General features: G+C 38.1%; 1 protein-coding gene and 1 pseudogene across 1 annotated transcript; one reads left to right on the forward strand and one right to left on the reverse strand.

Moving 5' to 3' along the window:
• Positions 1 to 3,781: 3,781 nt before the first annotated feature.
• Positions 3,782 to 4,608, reverse strand: LOC109065961 (claudin-4-like). Its single transcript, XM_019082942.2, has one exon. It carries the CDS (start codon positions 4,571 to 4,573, stop codon positions 3,959 to 3,961), a length of 615 nt encoding a protein of 204 aa, XP_018938487.2. The 5' UTR covers positions 4,574 to 4,608; the 3' UTR covers positions 3,782 to 3,958.
• Positions 4,609 to 10,255: 5,647 nt separating this feature from the next.
• LOC122139787 lies at positions 10,256 to 13,750 on the forward strand (annotated as a pseudogene).
• The last annotated feature ends 5,554 nt before the right edge of the window (positions 13,751 to 19,304 follow it).

The raw sequence follows: 19,304 nt of genomic DNA on the forward strand, positions 1-19,304 counted from the left end.
AAAAAACATACATCACAGTTAGACGACTAAGGATACTTTGTTGTTATTTTATTGAAATATGTAATACACCTGATAAATTAGAGGATAATAAAAAAGGTATTATTGTACACCAGTGCAGGGTAGTAAGTAACTGATTACATATAATCTGGATTACGTAATCAGATTCCAAAAATTAAGTACTTGTAACTAGATTAGATTACATATTAAAATACTTAAAATCAGACTAAAGTTACTTTTTTATTTATGACGTGATTGCAGTTTATTCACACAATAGCAATTAATTATTTACAATTCATTGATTACTTTTTCATCTTTTAATATTTTGAAATATTTCCTTTTCCTAAAATAGCCTTCCCACTTCTATACATTTGAGATATAAAACACAGAAATGCAATTGCAGTTTGGACATTCACACACAGATGCAATCTGTATGGATATAATTACTGTAAGCGAGACCCATAGCATTTGGCCAATCGTGGATTTACAATTCAGATTTTTAAGTGTTTTCTCAGCATTTCAGCATTGCATCAGCCACTTATAGACACATTCAGCTTGTTTGTTGACTTCTCACTCAATGGAGTAAAACTGTGTATTTACTGCTGGCTTTTAGGAGGAAGCTTTTTGTCTTTAAATGTCCCACAAATTAATTACTCATTTCTATTTGCATATAAGCTGCAGAAAGTAGTCAGATTATATTATAAAGCGAGATTTAGAATTCTTTACAATGCTAATTTTACAGAACAGTCCACAGATTACAATTTAATAAGTAATCTACTCAACTCTATTTATACACATTTTAAATAAATGAGCGATCTATATTTAGAATTCCCACTCAAAAAGCTTTGCTTAATATATACATTAATCTTTTATCCTAAGCAACCTGCATTGCACTGAATGAATACGCTTCATCAGTTCAAGAAGCTTTCCCAAATTAGACCCATGATGTTTCCTGGCGACTGGAATTGCCATCATAAAAGAAATTTATCTAATGAAGTATTACGATAGTACATGTAAGAGGAAGACTGAAAATGTTATGTAATATTACATGTAAAAAAATGTCTCTCAAGTATTGAATTGCTGATATACAGTGATGGTCGTCAATCAGTCGCCAGGTATCATTTTAAAGACCAGACTGCAGTTGCATATCAGAATGAAACCAGGCAAATTGAATCTCACAGCAGAACTTAGAGGGTTGTAGATGCGTTCTTGCCCGGCGGGCAGTTACAGCAAAGTAATCCTCCCTCCCAGTAAAGCAAGCCAGCCGATCCCCAGCCGACGCCACAGAGGCTGCTGGCCCAGCTCTCCCTCCGCTGGAGGCCTCCCACCATCGCTTCCGGGTTGCCGAAGTTCTTGCGAAAATTAGGTCGTAATGTGCGCCCACGACCTTCAGGATCAGACAGAGAGAGTCCAGGAGATAATTAGGAAAGATGCCTTACAGTGATTACCTTGCGCCTGCTGCTTTTGGACCCTTGGTCCTCAATGCAGTTAGTGCACTTCCCACCCGGCCAGAGAAATTACGATCCCACAAGAGTCCAGTCAAAATGGGAGATGATAGTGATCATGGCCCGGCCGGCTTGGAGATCGGGAGCTGGCGCCAGCTTTGAGTCAGCGAACTTTACACTGCATTGTCAGTGCTCTGCACCACACAGTTCATCCACATGCCCTCCCAGATGACCTGTGCTGTGGCTGATCAATGTAGCTAGCAAGCGATGCGCCAGACCACCTTCCCACTGGGGCAAAGCACACACGATGTAGCCCCAGCCAACCCAGCACTTGGCTGTGGATATGCCCATAATCTGGAGTCCTTAGGGAGACCATTTTTTAAGAAAAACCACGCCGCACGAACTTTAGAGTGATAAAGCATGAGACGAAAGTGGTACGAGCCAGAGACTTTGCTGTTGCTAGAAGGGAGTTTAAAAAGGAGTGGAGTTTGGTTCCTCATGAGCTGATGATTTCTGCATAGGCCCCTATGATTTGCTCATTTTACACTATAAACACAAAACTAATATAGCTTTCAAGGAATTTTGGCAACTTACTAAGGTCAGCGGGGTGAGTTAAAAATAGCTTTTCAAAAAATGACGCAAAGGCTTTATGAAAATATGGTCTTTATATGGTTGGGGAAATATACAATGTATGCTGTCTTCACATTTTTATGATAGGTAGATAATAAGTGCAGAAAAACATTACAAAATTCTCTCATTTGAAACCACACAAAGGGATCATTAAAATCTTTTACTGACCAGTTGTGATCTATAATAACTGGAGGGAGATGTATGTTTCCATTCATCTCATTGGATTCACCCAGAAGTATGTGACCTCAAGGGACCCATCTTTACATTAAACCACAGATAAAATATTGCTAATGATATAATGAATTGTTATAATTATAGATTTGTTTGTTTGCATTTAATAGCACACAGTAAACTGTGCATCAACAAACAATGGTGAATCATAATTATTCATCAACACATCAAAATACCTTTATTGCAGTTACCTCTCAAGGTGGGTTGTGTAGTATTATTAATGTGTGCGTGTGTGTGTAGACACACAGATTAATGGCTAAAAAAAACTCTACTGGGCATTGTCATAGTTTATTCACAGGTACAAACATGTCTAAACTCTTGACCTCAATGCGGTAAAGCCACCACTTCTGCAACGTTCATATCAAAAAAGGGAAAATGGACGTTTGGGCCAGAATGCTGCCATCTAGTGATAAAAATAAAAATAACATGACTTCATGTTCAAGTAAAAATCATGTAATGACAGTAATGGCCAGTAGATGGCTGAAGTAGACTATGCGTCCACCCACAACACATGAATGCAAGATTTTATACTAAGAACATTTCGATATTTTTGTAGACATTATTCAACTATTATATGTCAGATTTTGAAATATATATATATATATATATATATATATATATATATATATATATATATTATATATATATATATATATATATATATATATATATATATATATATATATATATATATATATATATATATATATATATATATATATATATATATATATATATATATATATATATATATATATATATATATATATATATATATATATATATATATATATATATATATATATATATATATATATATATATATATATATATATATATATATATATATATATATATATATATATATATATATATATATATATATATATATATATATATATAAGTTATATATATATATATATATATTATATTTCAAATAATTTTGAAGTTATATATTTTTATTCAAGAATGCTTACAGTTCATATTAATTATTCATTTGACGCTTACTACTCTAAGTGTGGTTGTGTAGGACCTTTTGCACTCCCTCTATGTAGTTAATAACTTCCCATGAGTAGTGACACCTGCCCAGATCACTTGTTTATCAGATAAATTATCAGGAACCCAACTGTCCTTTCTAAGTACAAACAATTAACTGCTTTTCTAGGTCCAGACTTTTATCATCATTAAAAAAATTCACATATCCATTTTCATCCACGGTGTAATGAAGCACAAGAACGAATAATATGTGTCTGTAAACAATTTATTTATTGAAATGCATATATGAAAATGTTTTGTAGCACAAAAGCACAAATATCTGTCACAAAGCACAACAGGATCTCTAATTTACATTTTGTATAAATCCTTAACACTATATCTGAAAAGGGAATCCACAGTGTGTGAATACAGCAAGGAAAATAAAATAAAAATAACAAAACAAAAACAACAACAAAAAAAAAGGTATTTACAGTTTGGTTTACAATTTTTTGGCAGTACTCGTGACCTGAAACTTTCTTTTGTATTCCACCATTACTATCAAATGTTGGCAGCTGACAGCTAAATTCAACCACATTCACATGCATAGTCAACACAACAGGTCAAAAATGACCAAATTACGGAAATTAAAGTCACTATTTGCAGTACTCCTTGGTTCCTCTTCATACATAGCCTTTGTTTCCTCCAGGCCGAGCTGTGTACTTAGCAGTGTACTGATCTTTAGGAGGGCAGTTTGCACAAAGCAAGACCTCAATAATTAACAGTGCCGAAGCAGCCCATCCAATAAACAAGGAAGCTCCCAACTCTTTCTTCTGTGCGCTGATGGTCATGGGTTTGTAGAAGTCTCTTATGATAGTATTGGCAGTCCAGCAGACAGGAATCAAACACAGAACTCCAGCCACGATGAAGATGGCTCCCGAAATGATGCCGACTTTGGCCTTGGCGCGCTCATCCTCGATGCAGTTGGTGCATCCTCCAGCAGACGCCAGCAGGATGCCGACGACACCCACCAGGATGGAGATGACAGTCAGGGCTCGAGCCGCCTGCAGATCTGAGCTGAGGGCCAGCATGGAGTCATACACCTTACACTGCATCTGTCCAGTGCTCTGCACCACACAGCTCATCCAGATTCCTTCCCAGGTTGTTTGCGCAGTGACTATATTCTGTCCAATGAAAGCCGTGACATGCCACATAGGGAGAGCGCAAACCACGATCACCCCGATCCAGCCGATGATGGCCAGGGCTATGCCCAGCATCTGCACCCCTGCTGATACCATACTAGCACGCTGCTTTGCTTGTGTGTAAAAGGACAGTCTTCGGTCTCTAGAGCTGCTTTTAGTGAACATGGGAGTAAAGCGGGCCCTTTTTTATGTGAAGTGAAACAAGGAGGGGCCGTGCATGAATCACTCTCCTCAGGTGCACTGTCACCATGGATTTGCCCCCCTGGCCGTGGTGTCATTAATCAAGCAAATCCCAGTGATGAGCCTCAGCTCTAATTGCATATGGGTGGATTTGTTTTGCTGGAAATCGGGACATTTTATGAATCACAATTTTTACGGTTATTCATAGTTTTTGTGGAAAATAACATTAAGCGTGACTCACGGTTCAACAAGCAAACAGAAGCGTGGGAGTAATCCATAAAATAAACTAGAAGCAAAGGCGAAGACACAAAATATAATACCACCAAAAATGGGTGTCGCTTATAAGCCGCGTGAAGGGTTTTGAGAAAGATGAAGTCACATAACTGACTCTGGCCAATATGTAAAAAAAAAGCAAAAACACAAAAAATGAATGAAATAAAAATAAAATGAATAAAAAAGATTTTCCCTCTAATATTTTACACACCCAAAAGACACTGAAATATTGATTCACTGTCTTTTTCTCTTGTTGCTAATTGCAGTAGATAAAGCTTTAGCTTAGAAGGAGGATTTTACATACTTGCTTGTACTTCAATACTCTACTTACAAAGATAATTAATGGCGACCCAACTGTACCGTTTTTAATTATAGGCTTTAGTAAGTTATTCATGTTGAGCCAAAAGCATATCACATGCCACCCTCTGCGCTAATCTCCCTTCTCTTACGCTTTCAGTTTTTACTCTCAAAAAGCTCGTAGTTGCTTGAATAAGACTGGAAACTTTCTTTTCTTTTCATATTTCATGTTTTTCCTAACAGAAGCGAGTTCTGAAGAGAAGCGAGATTAAAAAACATGCAGTTGCTGGCCTGGTTTCCAGTGTCCAGAGAAAGAGTGCAATCTTTCCTAAAGCCACTGCAGCACTATATAGTTAAAAGAACTAAAAGTGTTCACTGTCCGAGGGTTAGCAGACATTTAGAGGCACACATGGTGGAGGGGCGAATCAATCCCAGGTGTTTGCTGTATAGAAAACAGAAAAAAAGAGGACAAGTAAGGGATACTGATTGTTTCATAAATGAAAAGAAGGCTCTGTTTGGTAGCCAGAAGGACAATAATAATGGCTCTGTTTACATGGCAACTCATTAAAATCCCCTTGGAGAAAGAGGGATCACGGTTCCTCACACAAGTACACAGGTAAGGAATGTCTGCAATTAAGGATCCGAGGAAAGATGGTTTGTAAAGATTACCGCCTTCTCAGAGGGTTGTTTTGAATTCTTTAAAAGCCTATCTAAGACTCTAGTATCCAACTTTTCAATGCAAACATGGGATGGGATTAATTCAGTTGAAATACAAAAACAGCTATACTTTCAAGTAAAAATCAGTTAATTTGACATTAAAAGATTATGTACAGTAGTCATAATCACATGACCATAATCTAGGTAATATAGTGAATTATACTTTGCAGATTGTTCAAACATCCAAAGCGCACCTTAGTTAATTTAATTGGGTTTGTCTAACATGTGTTTTTTCTGAACCTTGAGTTCAAAGGCTTTCAAGCTTCGGTGAGGCTTTTTCTAAAAAAAAAAACATCCTAAACTTATTTAGTTACATGGGAACTGGCTGGTCTAGTTCTTGGAAAATGAGTGCATAGGGAAATATTACACATATGAAAAGATGTGGAATCTGTGACAAAACATCATACAATATGGAGTTTTTATAATAATAACATCAGAAGAGTCACAACCTTTTTGAACCTTTTGAAACTTTTTGGGAAAAATTTTGATTAAAATTAAAACAGAAGCTGCCTTTGAGATAAGAAATAATACAAATGCATTTTTTTTTTTTCTTTCAAAAATATATACTTCTACTCTCCAGCAGTGAGTCATTTGTCTCTCTCACCTCTGTTGACTCCAGTGTGAATACTAGTAAGGCTATTGTGTTTGCTCTCCCCGGGGCTGGCGGGGGGAGAGGCAACATGCGTGATGTCAGAGTTTCACCCCTGGGCTGTTGGGATGGTAGACAGAGTTTCTGTGGATGATCAACACTGTGATGGCGATCTAGAAGAAGAATCAAAAAGACTGATGACTCAGCTGTGCTTTCTAATAATCATGCATGACCACACAACACACTACAGAGAGCACTACGATGCTTGACCGGTCAGCTAATTACAGACCGCTGAGTTTCTAAACAATTAACATATCAGAAGAGAAGAAAAAGAACAGTGGACTACACATCCAGAAAACAAAAGCTTAGATATTTCTTGGATAAAGAAGACTTTAGGGAAGTGAATCCTCTCCACTTTCTGAGGCATATTTAAAATATAAATCTAACGAACAGAAGAACAGAAATGTTTAAATTCAAATAAAGTTCAAAAACTAATAATAATCAATGGGCAGGGGTTTGATGCAGTGCAAATAGGGGGTAAGCGGAAAGCCAATAAATTAATCAATTTAAAATATATATTTTTTCTGTAAAGCATTTTCCCAAAACAGGGTTGAACTAGCCTACTTTGAGACAGAAGAGTTTAGTTAAAGTTTAAGTCTGGTCTCAGGAAATGACAGGAAGACAAGTGTTGTCCTGAGGTATTCTCTCATGAATATTTCAGAAAAGAAGCTTTTCTAAGAAAATATATCTTTCTAATTACATAACGTTCTTACTCTTGTGTTATCCTTTTCCCACATATCACAACAAATCCCCATACTATTGTAATGCAGACTCATTGAAAATATGTGATTCCGCCTACATTTCTGTAAAACGTGAAATATGTTGTTCCATTTACATTTCGCAGCACTTTTCTGGCGAGGTGTCCACATTTTGCACTATAAACAATATCAACAGTCTAGTTTAATTTAAAAAAAGTACTTCCTCCATTAAAAAAAAAAAAAAAAAAAATCCATAGACACTTATAATATGTGTATCTGGCAGCACGACTGAGGCTGAGCCCGCGTCCTCAATCACAAGTCGCTCAAGGGACAAGCCCATGTAACCTTTTCACGATGATAATATTTATTTATTCATTTATTTATTTTTTAAAACCCACATACAGTAGCTTGCTGAAATACTTCTGCAGGCGCCTCATCTACCTCAGCCATGCTGATCAGGACCTGTCCCGGTGACTCTGATCGCGCCTGACCTGCCTTCCGTTTCTACTATACTCTCTCACACACATACATACATTCTTCTCTTACATACACACCTTTTCTTCAGACATACCTACATTCTATATATATGTGTGTTTGTGAAAGAGAATGTTTGTGTGTGAGAGTAGAAATATATGTGTGTTTGTGAAAGGAGAATGTATGTGTGAAAGCAAAAATATATTTATATGAAAGGAGAATGTAAGTGTGTGAGAGTGGCAGAATGAATTATGGCTTGTACGGCCCCTCATACACATTCGGAACTGTTGTAAATTACTGTACAAACATGCATCTGTGTGTTGCTCGGCAACTACTTTGTTGGAACCACAACTGTTTCTGAGGAACTACATTGTTTGGTGGAAGAATACTGTTTTTATTAATATCATTATACTTTATTTGCTCTGTTTTATTTATTTTTTGAAATTCAGTTCTCTGAATGAATCAAACATACTAGTCCAGAGCTTCCCATAGCCCATGATCCTGAGATCTGGAAAGTCATTTGACTTTATGAAATCAAAATATAATGTCCTTAATAATGAGAATGGAGTATTGTATTTTGAGCAATTTAAACAAACATATCTATCAAATAAATTATTTAATGATTCTCTCCTGATTATATTTCTTATGGGACCATACAGATGCACTGCAGGAAGGCTTAATAGTGGTCAGTATTGGATCACAACACTATGGCTTAGTGGATAACATCCAGACACTGGGCTGAAAGTGTGCTTTAACACTCTTTAAATGTAAACCTTCTTGGGAAAGGTCAGTAATTCTAAATATGACTCATTGCAACATTGCTGTTATCACTTTTCAGTGTTGGGGGTAACATATTACAAGTAATGGAAATTACATATTCAGACTACTTTTCCTTCAAGCAACTAGTAAAGTTTACTTTTTAAATTACAAGAAAATAGTTATTTTTTCAAGTAAGTTATGTATGCTATTTAATATATTTAATTATTGCAGGACAAGTTTCCTTTATGTTTTAAATCCAATTTTATTAACCAATGTTTTTGCTGCTGATCTTCAATGATCCAATTCAATTATACATTTTCTTTCTTTTTTCTTTTTTTTATTGCTGAAGAATGTGTTGAACTTTCTTCTTCTGTAACCTATTGTTCATGCAATCCAGAATAGCAGCACAGCTGAAAGGTTTGTTTGAGCTGCGCCCTCTACTGTACAGCCTGAGATTTATTTTTTAAGTGAAGTGGCGTATCAGCCAGTATTCACCAGATTGGTCTGTTCTGTACCCATGACCATACCATCATTGCTGGAATTTGTGCTTCTCAGCTCATTGTAACATTCTCATTCTCCAAAGTATGAATAGACTAGGATGTAACACATGTGTCAACACCAGAAGAACTTCCCAGCACTGGCTGTTTGTGGCTTATCATATATGCATCTTTTCCCTATTGAGATGCAGTCTGGGGGTCGTGCGCTCAAGACACCAGTGGTGATTTTTCTAGATTTTACTTTGACAATGCGACATAAAATAAAAAAGATAAAAAAGTAATTTTAGTATGCTTTTTAAAAAAATCTAAAACTCTGATTAATGCTTCTCCTATGATCCCTCTCATGACCTTGTCCATAAGTGCTTCTTCTTCACGTGTAATTGGAGTGTTTGTCTTTTTATGCCCCATAGTAAGCTATGGTTTCTAAAGACAATATAGTATAGAATGAGTTACATTTATGAGCATTTATTGGAGTGTTTGTCTTTTTATGCCCCATAGTAAACACAAAAAAATAATTATTAACTAATGATTCAATTATCAAATTATTGAAATCATGAAATTTTAATTCGTTTTAATATTTTAAGGTTTAGTCTTGGGTAGTGACGGAATTCATTGAAATGACCAGAATCACACAGAACAGAATGAAACCATTATGTCATTTCAGGTAAATGGGTAAACCAAATTATGTAACTGTGCAAAGCTTATTAATTTAATGAAGTCTACGTTAATAATGTGTTTCCATGTATGTGCAAACAAATGGAAACTGTAAGTGTGCTAGAAACACATTTTCCATACACTATGGATACCTATGATTACTCCCGCTTATATGTCTTACTACTGAAAACAAAGAGGTGAATTGTCTCTACTGAAAGAGGAGTGATTCAGCAGATTTTCTCAAGGACACATGAGACACTAGAGGAGTTTCTTTTTAATGTGGGACAAAAATGTAAACTTTTATATGATGCCAAGGCAGGCAGGTGCCGAAAGATCAACCAGACTGAAATCTGAACCATGTAATTACTGGGGCTGAACAAGTAAGGGAGAAAGAAATGCTGTGTTTGTTTTTTAGTGCATTGTTTCGAACTAAAAAGTTAACTTTTCAATAAGCTTCCTTCTTAGGACACTTTTTTTTATTTCACTAAGGACAGGTATGATACATGCTGCTATTCTTCCTCATTGTGGTGTGTCATTAAAAAACTAAACTAAAATAAACAATTCAGATATGAAGCATTTGAGTGGATCATTTTAATATTGCCATCTGTTACAAGAAAAGTGCTACAAAAAGCCTCAGTCTCTCTTGTACCACACAAAACACGATGCCATCTAAGACTCCACCTTCCATCTTCTCTTAGCAGTATAAACACTGTAGAAACTGTATCTCTCTCTCCCTCCCTCTTTCACCGTTTCTTCATTTAAGCATGTCAAGTCTGAGAACAGCTTTAATATCTGAGCTAATCCTGGATCCTGAGCACCACGGTCTGTGAAAGTGAACAGAGGAGCGAAGCACGATGGCTTCAGCCGGCCTGGAGATCCTGGGGATGCTCCTGACCGTGGCCGGGTGGCTGGGGGATGGTGGCCTGCTGTCTGCCCATGTGGAGAGTGGCGGCATACATAGGCCAGAACATCGTCATCACGCAGATCGTGTGGGAAGGTTTGTGGATGAACTGCGTGGTGCAGAGCACAGGACAGATGCACTGCCGTGTCTACGACTCCATGCCGGGGCTTCCCGATGACCTGCAGGCTGCGCGTTTCGATGGTCGAGTACCGCTGTCGCGCTGGGCATGACTCTGGCTGGGCGGCGGCACCAACTGCACATCAGATGCAGCTACCGCCGCGATTATGCTGGCAGCCGCGACGCGAACGCAGTGGACTGCTGCTGCCAGTGGCTGCGGGCGTTGACGGCTAACGGCATCATCCTGGATTTCCACAACTGCCAAGAGACGAGAAGAGGGAGTTTAGAACTCGCCAGTACTTCGATACGCCCTGCCTAGGAGAGACTATGTCTGAGAGGTCATTTTTGTCTTGTTCCTGCTCCTCAAAAGCGCAGAACAATGCTGTGCCGACAAGAGTGGACTACTCAGGGGTCAAATCTATGTCTGTGAATAGATATGACAGGAGAGACTATGTCTGAGAGGTCTTACTCTTTGCACATGAAGGACCTTGAGAGAAAAGCCAACAGTCTGCTAAATGATGGCAACAAGCATTCAAATGTCAAAAACAAATATGAAAAGACTGATGCTGAACTTTGATTACCAATATGGCAGATATAGATTATGTGTTTAATGTTTATCATTTTAATGTATTTTGATATGGGTCGCAAGAAGTAATTTTGTCATTTTATCTTTTGTTCTAATTTTTGCACAATCCAAATGCTAATAGTTGAGTAGCTCTTAAGTGGTGATAATAAATGCATTTTTTTCCCACTAAAATTGCTAAATGAATGGTTACAGTTAATTTTGAAACAGTTAATTCTACTAACTATAAGTAACTTTGCAACTGCATGTCAGCTAATTTTCATTAGTTTTAGCAGACTGCTACGTTAGGGTTAGTAGAATAAGCTGACAAGTACTTGCAGAGTTTCTTACAGTCAGTAGAATGTCCATCATACTAAAGTGTTGGCAGAAATTACGCAGACAGTCACTTATACTCTAATGACTGCTAGTTGACATGTTACTTATAGTTAATTATAGTTACTGCGGTATCTAATGTGGAAAATAAAGTCAGTTTCAGAAACAGAATCAGAAATACTTAAGGAAAATAATAATAATAATAATAATAAAACAAATTAAAACAACCATTTTAAAAAAATAAAATAAAAATAATAATAGAATAAAATAAAATTTATAGGAAAAGAGTGCCCTTTATTATTATTTGAAATCAATCCTGCTTTTAAAGGTTAACCACAAATATAAATGATACTCTCCATGTCGGCCGAGACGTGAATGGAGACAATGCACTGGTTGTTCTAGTAAACCTCTAAACCTCTTTGTGCCCAATGCTTTAGTCAAGAGAGCGTAACTGAGACTTGCATGGGTGCAGTAAAAGCACCTGCTATATCGCAGAGTACTTACGGCAACTCTTTCTCAAAGTGTTCAATAATTAGGAAAATATGTAAAGCTCTGTAAAGCTCTCGAAGTCATTAAACATTATCTTTAAAGGTGCTATAACAACATTTTGTTCACTGTTCATGCAAGTTAAAAATACCTGACATAAGATGATATACAACAAATGCATCTGATTTGATGTAAATAGAAGTAGAAGATGCTCATTCCACTTGTTCCATATGATCCAACAACACTGCAAAGGCTGATGCAAGGTCACCAGGCTTCACATACCTATGCATGACTGATTACAGAGAGTAAGTGTGTGTGTGTGTGTGTGTGTGTGTGGTTGTGTGTGTGTGTGTGTGTGTGTGTATACTGCTTTAATTCCTAATTGACTGAGTGTGAGAGTGTGAGAGTGTGTGAGTGAGACTGCTGTCAGTCCTCAGTGACTTTACTGCTTCTTCTCAGGTGACGAATCAGTTCAGTCATCACTTTCAAACCAATCTCTGCTCATAGAATCCAAACAAATTAAGTTTGCTCTTGTGGTATCCTGTTCCGAAAGCATGCCAACCACTGAAAGTTTTTCTCAAAAAGTCTGTAGTCATGCCAGTTATCCTTTAACCAGTTCCCCTCTGGCTTTTGTTTATCTATCCGCCATTTGGTCTCTGCAGTGGGAACTACCAGATGAAGAGAGCTAAATCATTAAAACAAACTCGTTTCCATGCCAAGGTTAAGCTCACTCAAAGTTTAGCCACAATCCCCCTGAGACTTTTTCCAACATAACTCCACCTTCCTCATCGTTGCATTTAAAGCAGAGCCATTGTGCCGAAAGACTTTCCTTGGCGAATGGAATCATTTCACAGCACATTCTTGTAATAAATACAGAATGGCATGCTCTTGGGATTGGAGATATTAGGGGTCACCTAGCTGTGTTCGGTGGGATTGTAGGCATCGTGTCTTGCGCTTTGACCTATGTGGAAGGTCACGGCTTTCCAATCGGGGTTAACATCGTAAGAACTGCGAGGACCATATGGGAGGGAATCTGGATGAACTGTGTGGGTGCAAAGACACTGGCCAGACTCCTGCAGTGGCACGCAGTGTGGACTACGTCTACTCCTCATGCTAGCACTCAGCTCAGACCTGCAGGCGGCCAGGGCTTCTGTGTGTGTGATTGCCATTGTGATGGGAGTACTGGGACTTCTGCTCTCCCATTGTGGGGGCCAAGTGCATAAATGCCTAGAGGAGGAGGCGGGGCCAAAAGCCAGAGTCATGATCGCCGCTGGAGTCACCTTCATCGCGCTGCTGCGGTCATGCACTTGAAATCCCTGTATGCTGGTCTGCTCACAGTATCATCAGATCGCTTCTACGACCCCATAATCATAGAGGCACAAAAGAGGGAGATTGGTTACGTCTCTTTACTTGATGGGGCATGTAGTGCCCTTCTGCTGATTGGAGGGGGGATTCTCTGCTGCAGCTGCCCCCCGCAGGAGGAGAATAGGTACGGTCCACCCAGCAGGATGGTTTACTCCGCTGCACGGTCTGTACCACCCGCTGGCTTTGACAAACGAGACTATGTGTAAACAAACATACTCTTTTTGTGTTGCAACTCTGTTCATATGTGTCCTGAACAGAGAACGTGATGATATAGCACAAGACAGTGTGTGTTTCTGTACAGTGAGTTCTGCTGTTTTTGCCATTTCATTTGGTACCAAGTTTATGCAAGCAGTTTCGAAGAATTGCAAGAGTATTATATTATTACTAAAAATAAGCACATGCAAAAGTATGTTCATAGCCACGTGTGTATTGATATCGAGAATGTCCTTTTTTTGTATTGTGTTACCGATACCTAAATTTCAGTGTTTTTAAGTATGTTTTTGTAACTTTCCATTACATGCATCTATTTGATGTATAGCTTTCACGTTCTATCAAGGACTTGTAGTCTAATTGTGCCACATTAACTTTAAAACACGTTAATTCATTTAAAAAAATACAAATTAATTTGTTTCTACGTTCCATGATTTTTGGGTTCTAATTGGTTTAATTATATAACTCTTTCCCACTTTTTTTTTTTTTTTTTTTGGAAGTTGCAAGCTATTTTCAGCATTTGTGATCATTTTCACAAACCATTTAGTGACACCCGAGACATATTTTTATTATATGAATATATGAAAATGCAATTATGTAAAAATGAAAAGAACAGAGTCTCTGCTTTAAAAAAACAAAAAAAAAACTACCTTCCTGCAATTTTAATCAATATATGAATGTGAGTAATTTTCATTAAATAAATCAAAAAAGCTGAGGGAAAATCATGTTTTTATTCAAATCTTCATTCTGGAATCAGATCAACAACCCAAAGCTTCACAGTCCCCTAAAACCACTTCCTCTGTCAACTACAATTTCTTTGGTAACGTTAGGCAGTTTGTTTTGATATGTAATGGTGTGATGATCGTGTAAGCTAAAGCATGTGCATACAGAAGGGTGACACATCAAACGTGCCATTTTCCCAGGGACACGTCACTGGCCGGATTTCTATATTGCCTAAAAATATCCACGTTTTGGCTTTGTTTGCGCTGCGCAGATCAATTGCTGTATGGCAAAGTACCGTGAGAGCTCTAGAGACCAGACGGCTTCTTGTGTTTTTGACATTGTTCTCACAGTACTTTGATGTCATACACCGATCGGTATGATCAGTGCTTGCTTCAGGGTCGAACACTAATATGTACACGACTTTTTTCATCTGCTTTGACCATTCTCTGTAGATCACGACTTTCTCAAGCACCACGATCTGGGTCAATTACGTACAATGTCTGCATGTTATTGGTCAAATAATCATTAAACCTCATTAAGCATGAAAACAGGAAACCAAATCCAAAACCTGGATATTTTAGGCAATATAGAAATCCTGGCCAGGACATGTGCTGGGAAAAATGGCACGTTTGGCACCCTATGCATAAGCAATGCGTTTATCATGTGTTTCTCTGCTTATTTTTTCGCTTGTTTATGGATCCAGAAAAAAACGCAGTGCTAATTTAGAAAGATCTGAACAGCTCCCCCTACTGTCTACAGTGAAAACATGGATTGGCAGAGAAAATTCTGTCAGCAGTGGGGAAAGAGTTAACATAAAACTGATTTGTCTCAGAAATGTCTTTGAAAATGCACTGAACGAACATACTGTGCCATCTTTGTTGAGTTGTCCATGGAAAACAATGAATGACACAGAGTTAAAAAGAAACTTTCATAACCTCAATAATGAGGTGTGATGAGCTTGAATCAGCTGTCACTAGGCTAGTCATTCACCTGTTATCAAGGTCTACTCGCTCTCTGCACAAGAAATCTTGTCTTTGTCAGGGCCCTAATAACTAAGCCAGTCCTAGACAATAGGCCTATTTCAGGGATGAAGATGAAGGCACTGAGTCATGGAATGAACAAAAACAGAAACATCTCAGAAGAGGAGCCTGAACCTGCTTATGGGCCTTTGAGAACATCTAAGCATCTTCAAGCATCTTTAGGACTGGGGGGGGCCAACTTTGATACTGTTGAGAGTATCATGCAATCTATAAAATACAGTCAAGGCCAAAAAATATTGGCCCCCTTGGTAAATATGATCAAAAAATGGCTGTGAAAATTCATATGCATGTTAAATCCTTTTGGTCTTTTATTTAAAACAAATTCACACAAATGTATCCTTTCATTGTAAAATAAGAATTTAAAATGGGGGAAATATCATTATGAAATAAGTGTTTTTCTCTGGTTTTTCAACACATTGGGGCCCCAATTAAAAGCCCCCTTTTATTCAAAAACCTTTTTAAAACCTCCATTTGCCATTTTAACAGGTCTAAATTTTCTCCTATAATGCCTGATGAGGTTAGAGAACACCACTGACAAGAGGTCAGAGACCATGTCCTTCATCGCAGAATCACTCCAGACCCTTTAGATTCCCAGCTCCATGTTAGTGCTTCTCCTCTTCAGTTCACTCCTATCAGTTCGTTCCCGTAGGGTTCAGGTCAGAGGGACTGGAATGGCTATAGCAGAAGCTTGGTTTTGAGTTCAGTGATCCCATTCTGTGTTGTTTTGGAGGTTTGTGTTTGGGTTATCGTATGGTTGGAAGATCCAAACATGGCCCATATAAGCATTTCTAACAGAGTCAGTTCACTTACTGATTTTTTTTATCTGTTGGGATCTATTGAAATGATCTAAACAAGATGTCCAGGACCTCCAGCAGCACAATATAGGCCGCACAACAGCCAAAAATACAGCAGTATATTTCATTGTACACATGGGATACTTTTTTTCTCTGTGTGTTCACTAAACCCATCTTTATAAATGTTTGCTGCTAAAAAGTCTCATGTTTTAGTTTCATCTTCATCATCATAGAAGCCATCCCCATTTAAAGTTCCAGTCATGGCTGATCAACTGAATATGCTTTAGTTTTGTTTTTGAAGGAGCGCTAGGAGAATTTTTCTTGTAACCCTCCCAAACAACTATGTGGTGTGTAGGTCTGTTTGACAATTTTTTTATAAAGGTTTTCTGAACCCGAGACCTTAACTATTTTCTGCAAATTCTCCAGATGTGACCCTTGGGACCCTGGAGAGTCTTTTAGATACTCAAACTCTCCTTCTCACCACACATTAGGACGATATAGACCATGTCCTGTCCAGGCTTCCAAGGCAGTTTTGTAACATTTTTCTGTTGGTTGGAAACAATCTTAATTATTGCCAAGAACTGATGGTGGAAATGGGAAATTTTCACTGCTCTAGTTCTTTTCTTAAAGCCACTTCACCAATTTGTGAAGCTCAATTATCTTTTGCTGCACAATCAGAAAATTCATATTCTTTGGTTTTTTCTCATTGTGATGGATGATTAAGGGACATTTGGGCTTTGTTTTCCCTCCTCTTTATATTTCTCTGTGAAACAACAGGAAGCCAGAGCCTGATGATTTCATGTTTATAATCATGCTGGAGTGCTCAAAATTGTGAATATGAATGGGAATATACTTCAGAGATATTTTACTCATAAGAATTTATAGGGGGGCTAATAATGTGACCAATGAGTATTTGAGAAAAAACATTCCTTTCATAATGATATTTCCCCTCCGTTTTAAAATTCTATATATCCAACGAAAGGATACATTTTTGTGAATTTTTTAAATAAAAGACCAAAAGGATTAACAATGCAGATGAATTTTCACAGCCTGTATTTGATCAGTATTTACCAAGGGGGCCTATATTTTTGGCCTCGACTGTATAAGACATAACTTGCAATGCATTAACACATTAGCTGATGTGTGTCTAAATACAGAAGGAAGGAAACACGATGCATTAGGAGCCAGGGGGTGAAAACCTTTAAACAGGAGGAAGATGTCCAAATTTTTTCTTATTTGAATTTAGAATTTTTTTTTTTTCTCTCATTTAGTACTGCCCTTTGGAAGCAACAGAAGATTACTTGCCCATGTTTCCGGAACATAAATTTAAGTACAATTTACCTTGATCTTCAAATTCCAAAAGTTTTCACCCCCGGCTCTAAACTAAAAGTGTAATTTTAAGTGTCTTTCGGGGGTTATCAGGACAAAATGCCTCATACCGCGTATACGCGTTAATCGACTCCAGAGGGTTAATGCATTGTGTTTCCTTCTCAAGCACCAGTGAATGTTTGAACCTTTTTTAATAGTTGTGTTGTGAGTCCCTCATTTTTCCTCAGTGTGAAAAGATGGATCTCAAAGTCATACAGTCATTGCTGGAAAGGGTTCAAATATGCAAAAGATGGGGTTCCCAAACTTTCGCACACCACTGTATGTTAAAAATAAATCTATTTTTCTAAGGGTGACATCTTCCCCCCATATATGTTGTGTATCCTTCTCAATGATATATATATATAGCTATATATATATATACTATACAGGTCCCTGTCTCAAAAAAATAGCAATATATTGTGAAAAGTCAGAGGTGTCATTAGTTTCCATAAGTGTAATGATATAAAATTAAAAATTTCATATATTTAGTACGATTCATTGCGTGCACCAACCTGAAATATTTCAGGTCTTTTATTGTTTATTACCTGATGATTTTGGCATACAGCTCATGAAAACCCAAAATTCCTATCTCAAAAAATTAGCATATCATGAAAAGGTTCTCTAAACGAGCTATTAACCTAATCATCTGAATTAACTAATTAACTCTAAACACCTGCAAAAGATTCCTGAGGCTTTTAAAAAACTCCCAGCCTGGTTCATTACTCAAAACCGCAATCACTGGGTAAGACTGCCGACCTGACACCCTCAAGCGATGACGAGGGTAAGACACAGAAAAGAAATTCTGAACGAATAGGCTGTTCCCAGAGTGCTGTTATCAAAGCACCTCAGTGGGAAGTCTGTGGGAAGGAAAAAGTGTGGCAAAAAAACGCTGCACAATGAGAAGAGGTGACTGGACCCTGAGGAAGATTGTGGAGAAAGGACCGATTCCAGACCTTGGGGGACCTGCGGAAGCAGTGGACTGAGTCTGGAGTAGAAACATCCAGACCCACCGTGCACAGGCATGTGCTTTTGAACCAGAAAACAGCGGCAGAAAGCGCCTGACCCTGGGCTACAGAGAATCAGCACTGGACTGTTGCTCAGTGGTCCAAAGTACTTTTTTTTCGGATGAAAGCAATTTTTTGCATGTCATTCGGAAATCAAGGTGCCAGAGTCTGGAGGAAGACTGGGGAGAAGGAAAATGCCAAAATGCCTGAAGTCCAGTGGTCAAGTACCCACAGTCAGTGATGGTCTGGGGTGCCATGTCAGCTGCTGGTGTTGGTCCACTGTGTTTTATCAAGGGCAGGGTCTATGCAGCTAGCTCTCAGGAGATTTATCTCAGCACTTCATGCTTCTATCTGCTGAAAAGGCTTTATGGAGATGAAGATTTCGTTTTTCAGCACGACCTGGCACCTGCTCACAGTGCCAAAACCACTGGTAATGGTTACCTGACCATGGTATTATTACTGTGCTCAATTGGCCTGCCAACTCTCCTGACCTGAACCCATTAGAGAATCTGTGGGATATTGTGAAGAGAAAGTTGAGAGACGCAAGACACCAACACTCTGGATGAGCTTAAGGCAACTATCGAAGCATCCTGGGCCTCCAAAACACCTCAGCAGTGGCCACAGGCTGATTGCCGCTCCATGCCACGCCGCACTGAAGCAGTCATTTCTGCAAAAGGATTCACCTTCGACGCCACCAACGTATTGAGTGCATAAACCACTGAACAT

This window comes from Cyprinus carpio, chromosome B15, assembly GCF_018340385.1.
Source record: "Cyprinus carpio isolate SPL01 chromosome B15, ASM1834038v1, whole genome shotgun sequence".
Taxonomy (NCBI): domain Eukaryota; kingdom Metazoa; phylum Chordata; class Actinopteri; order Cypriniformes; family Cyprinidae; genus Cyprinus; species Cyprinus carpio.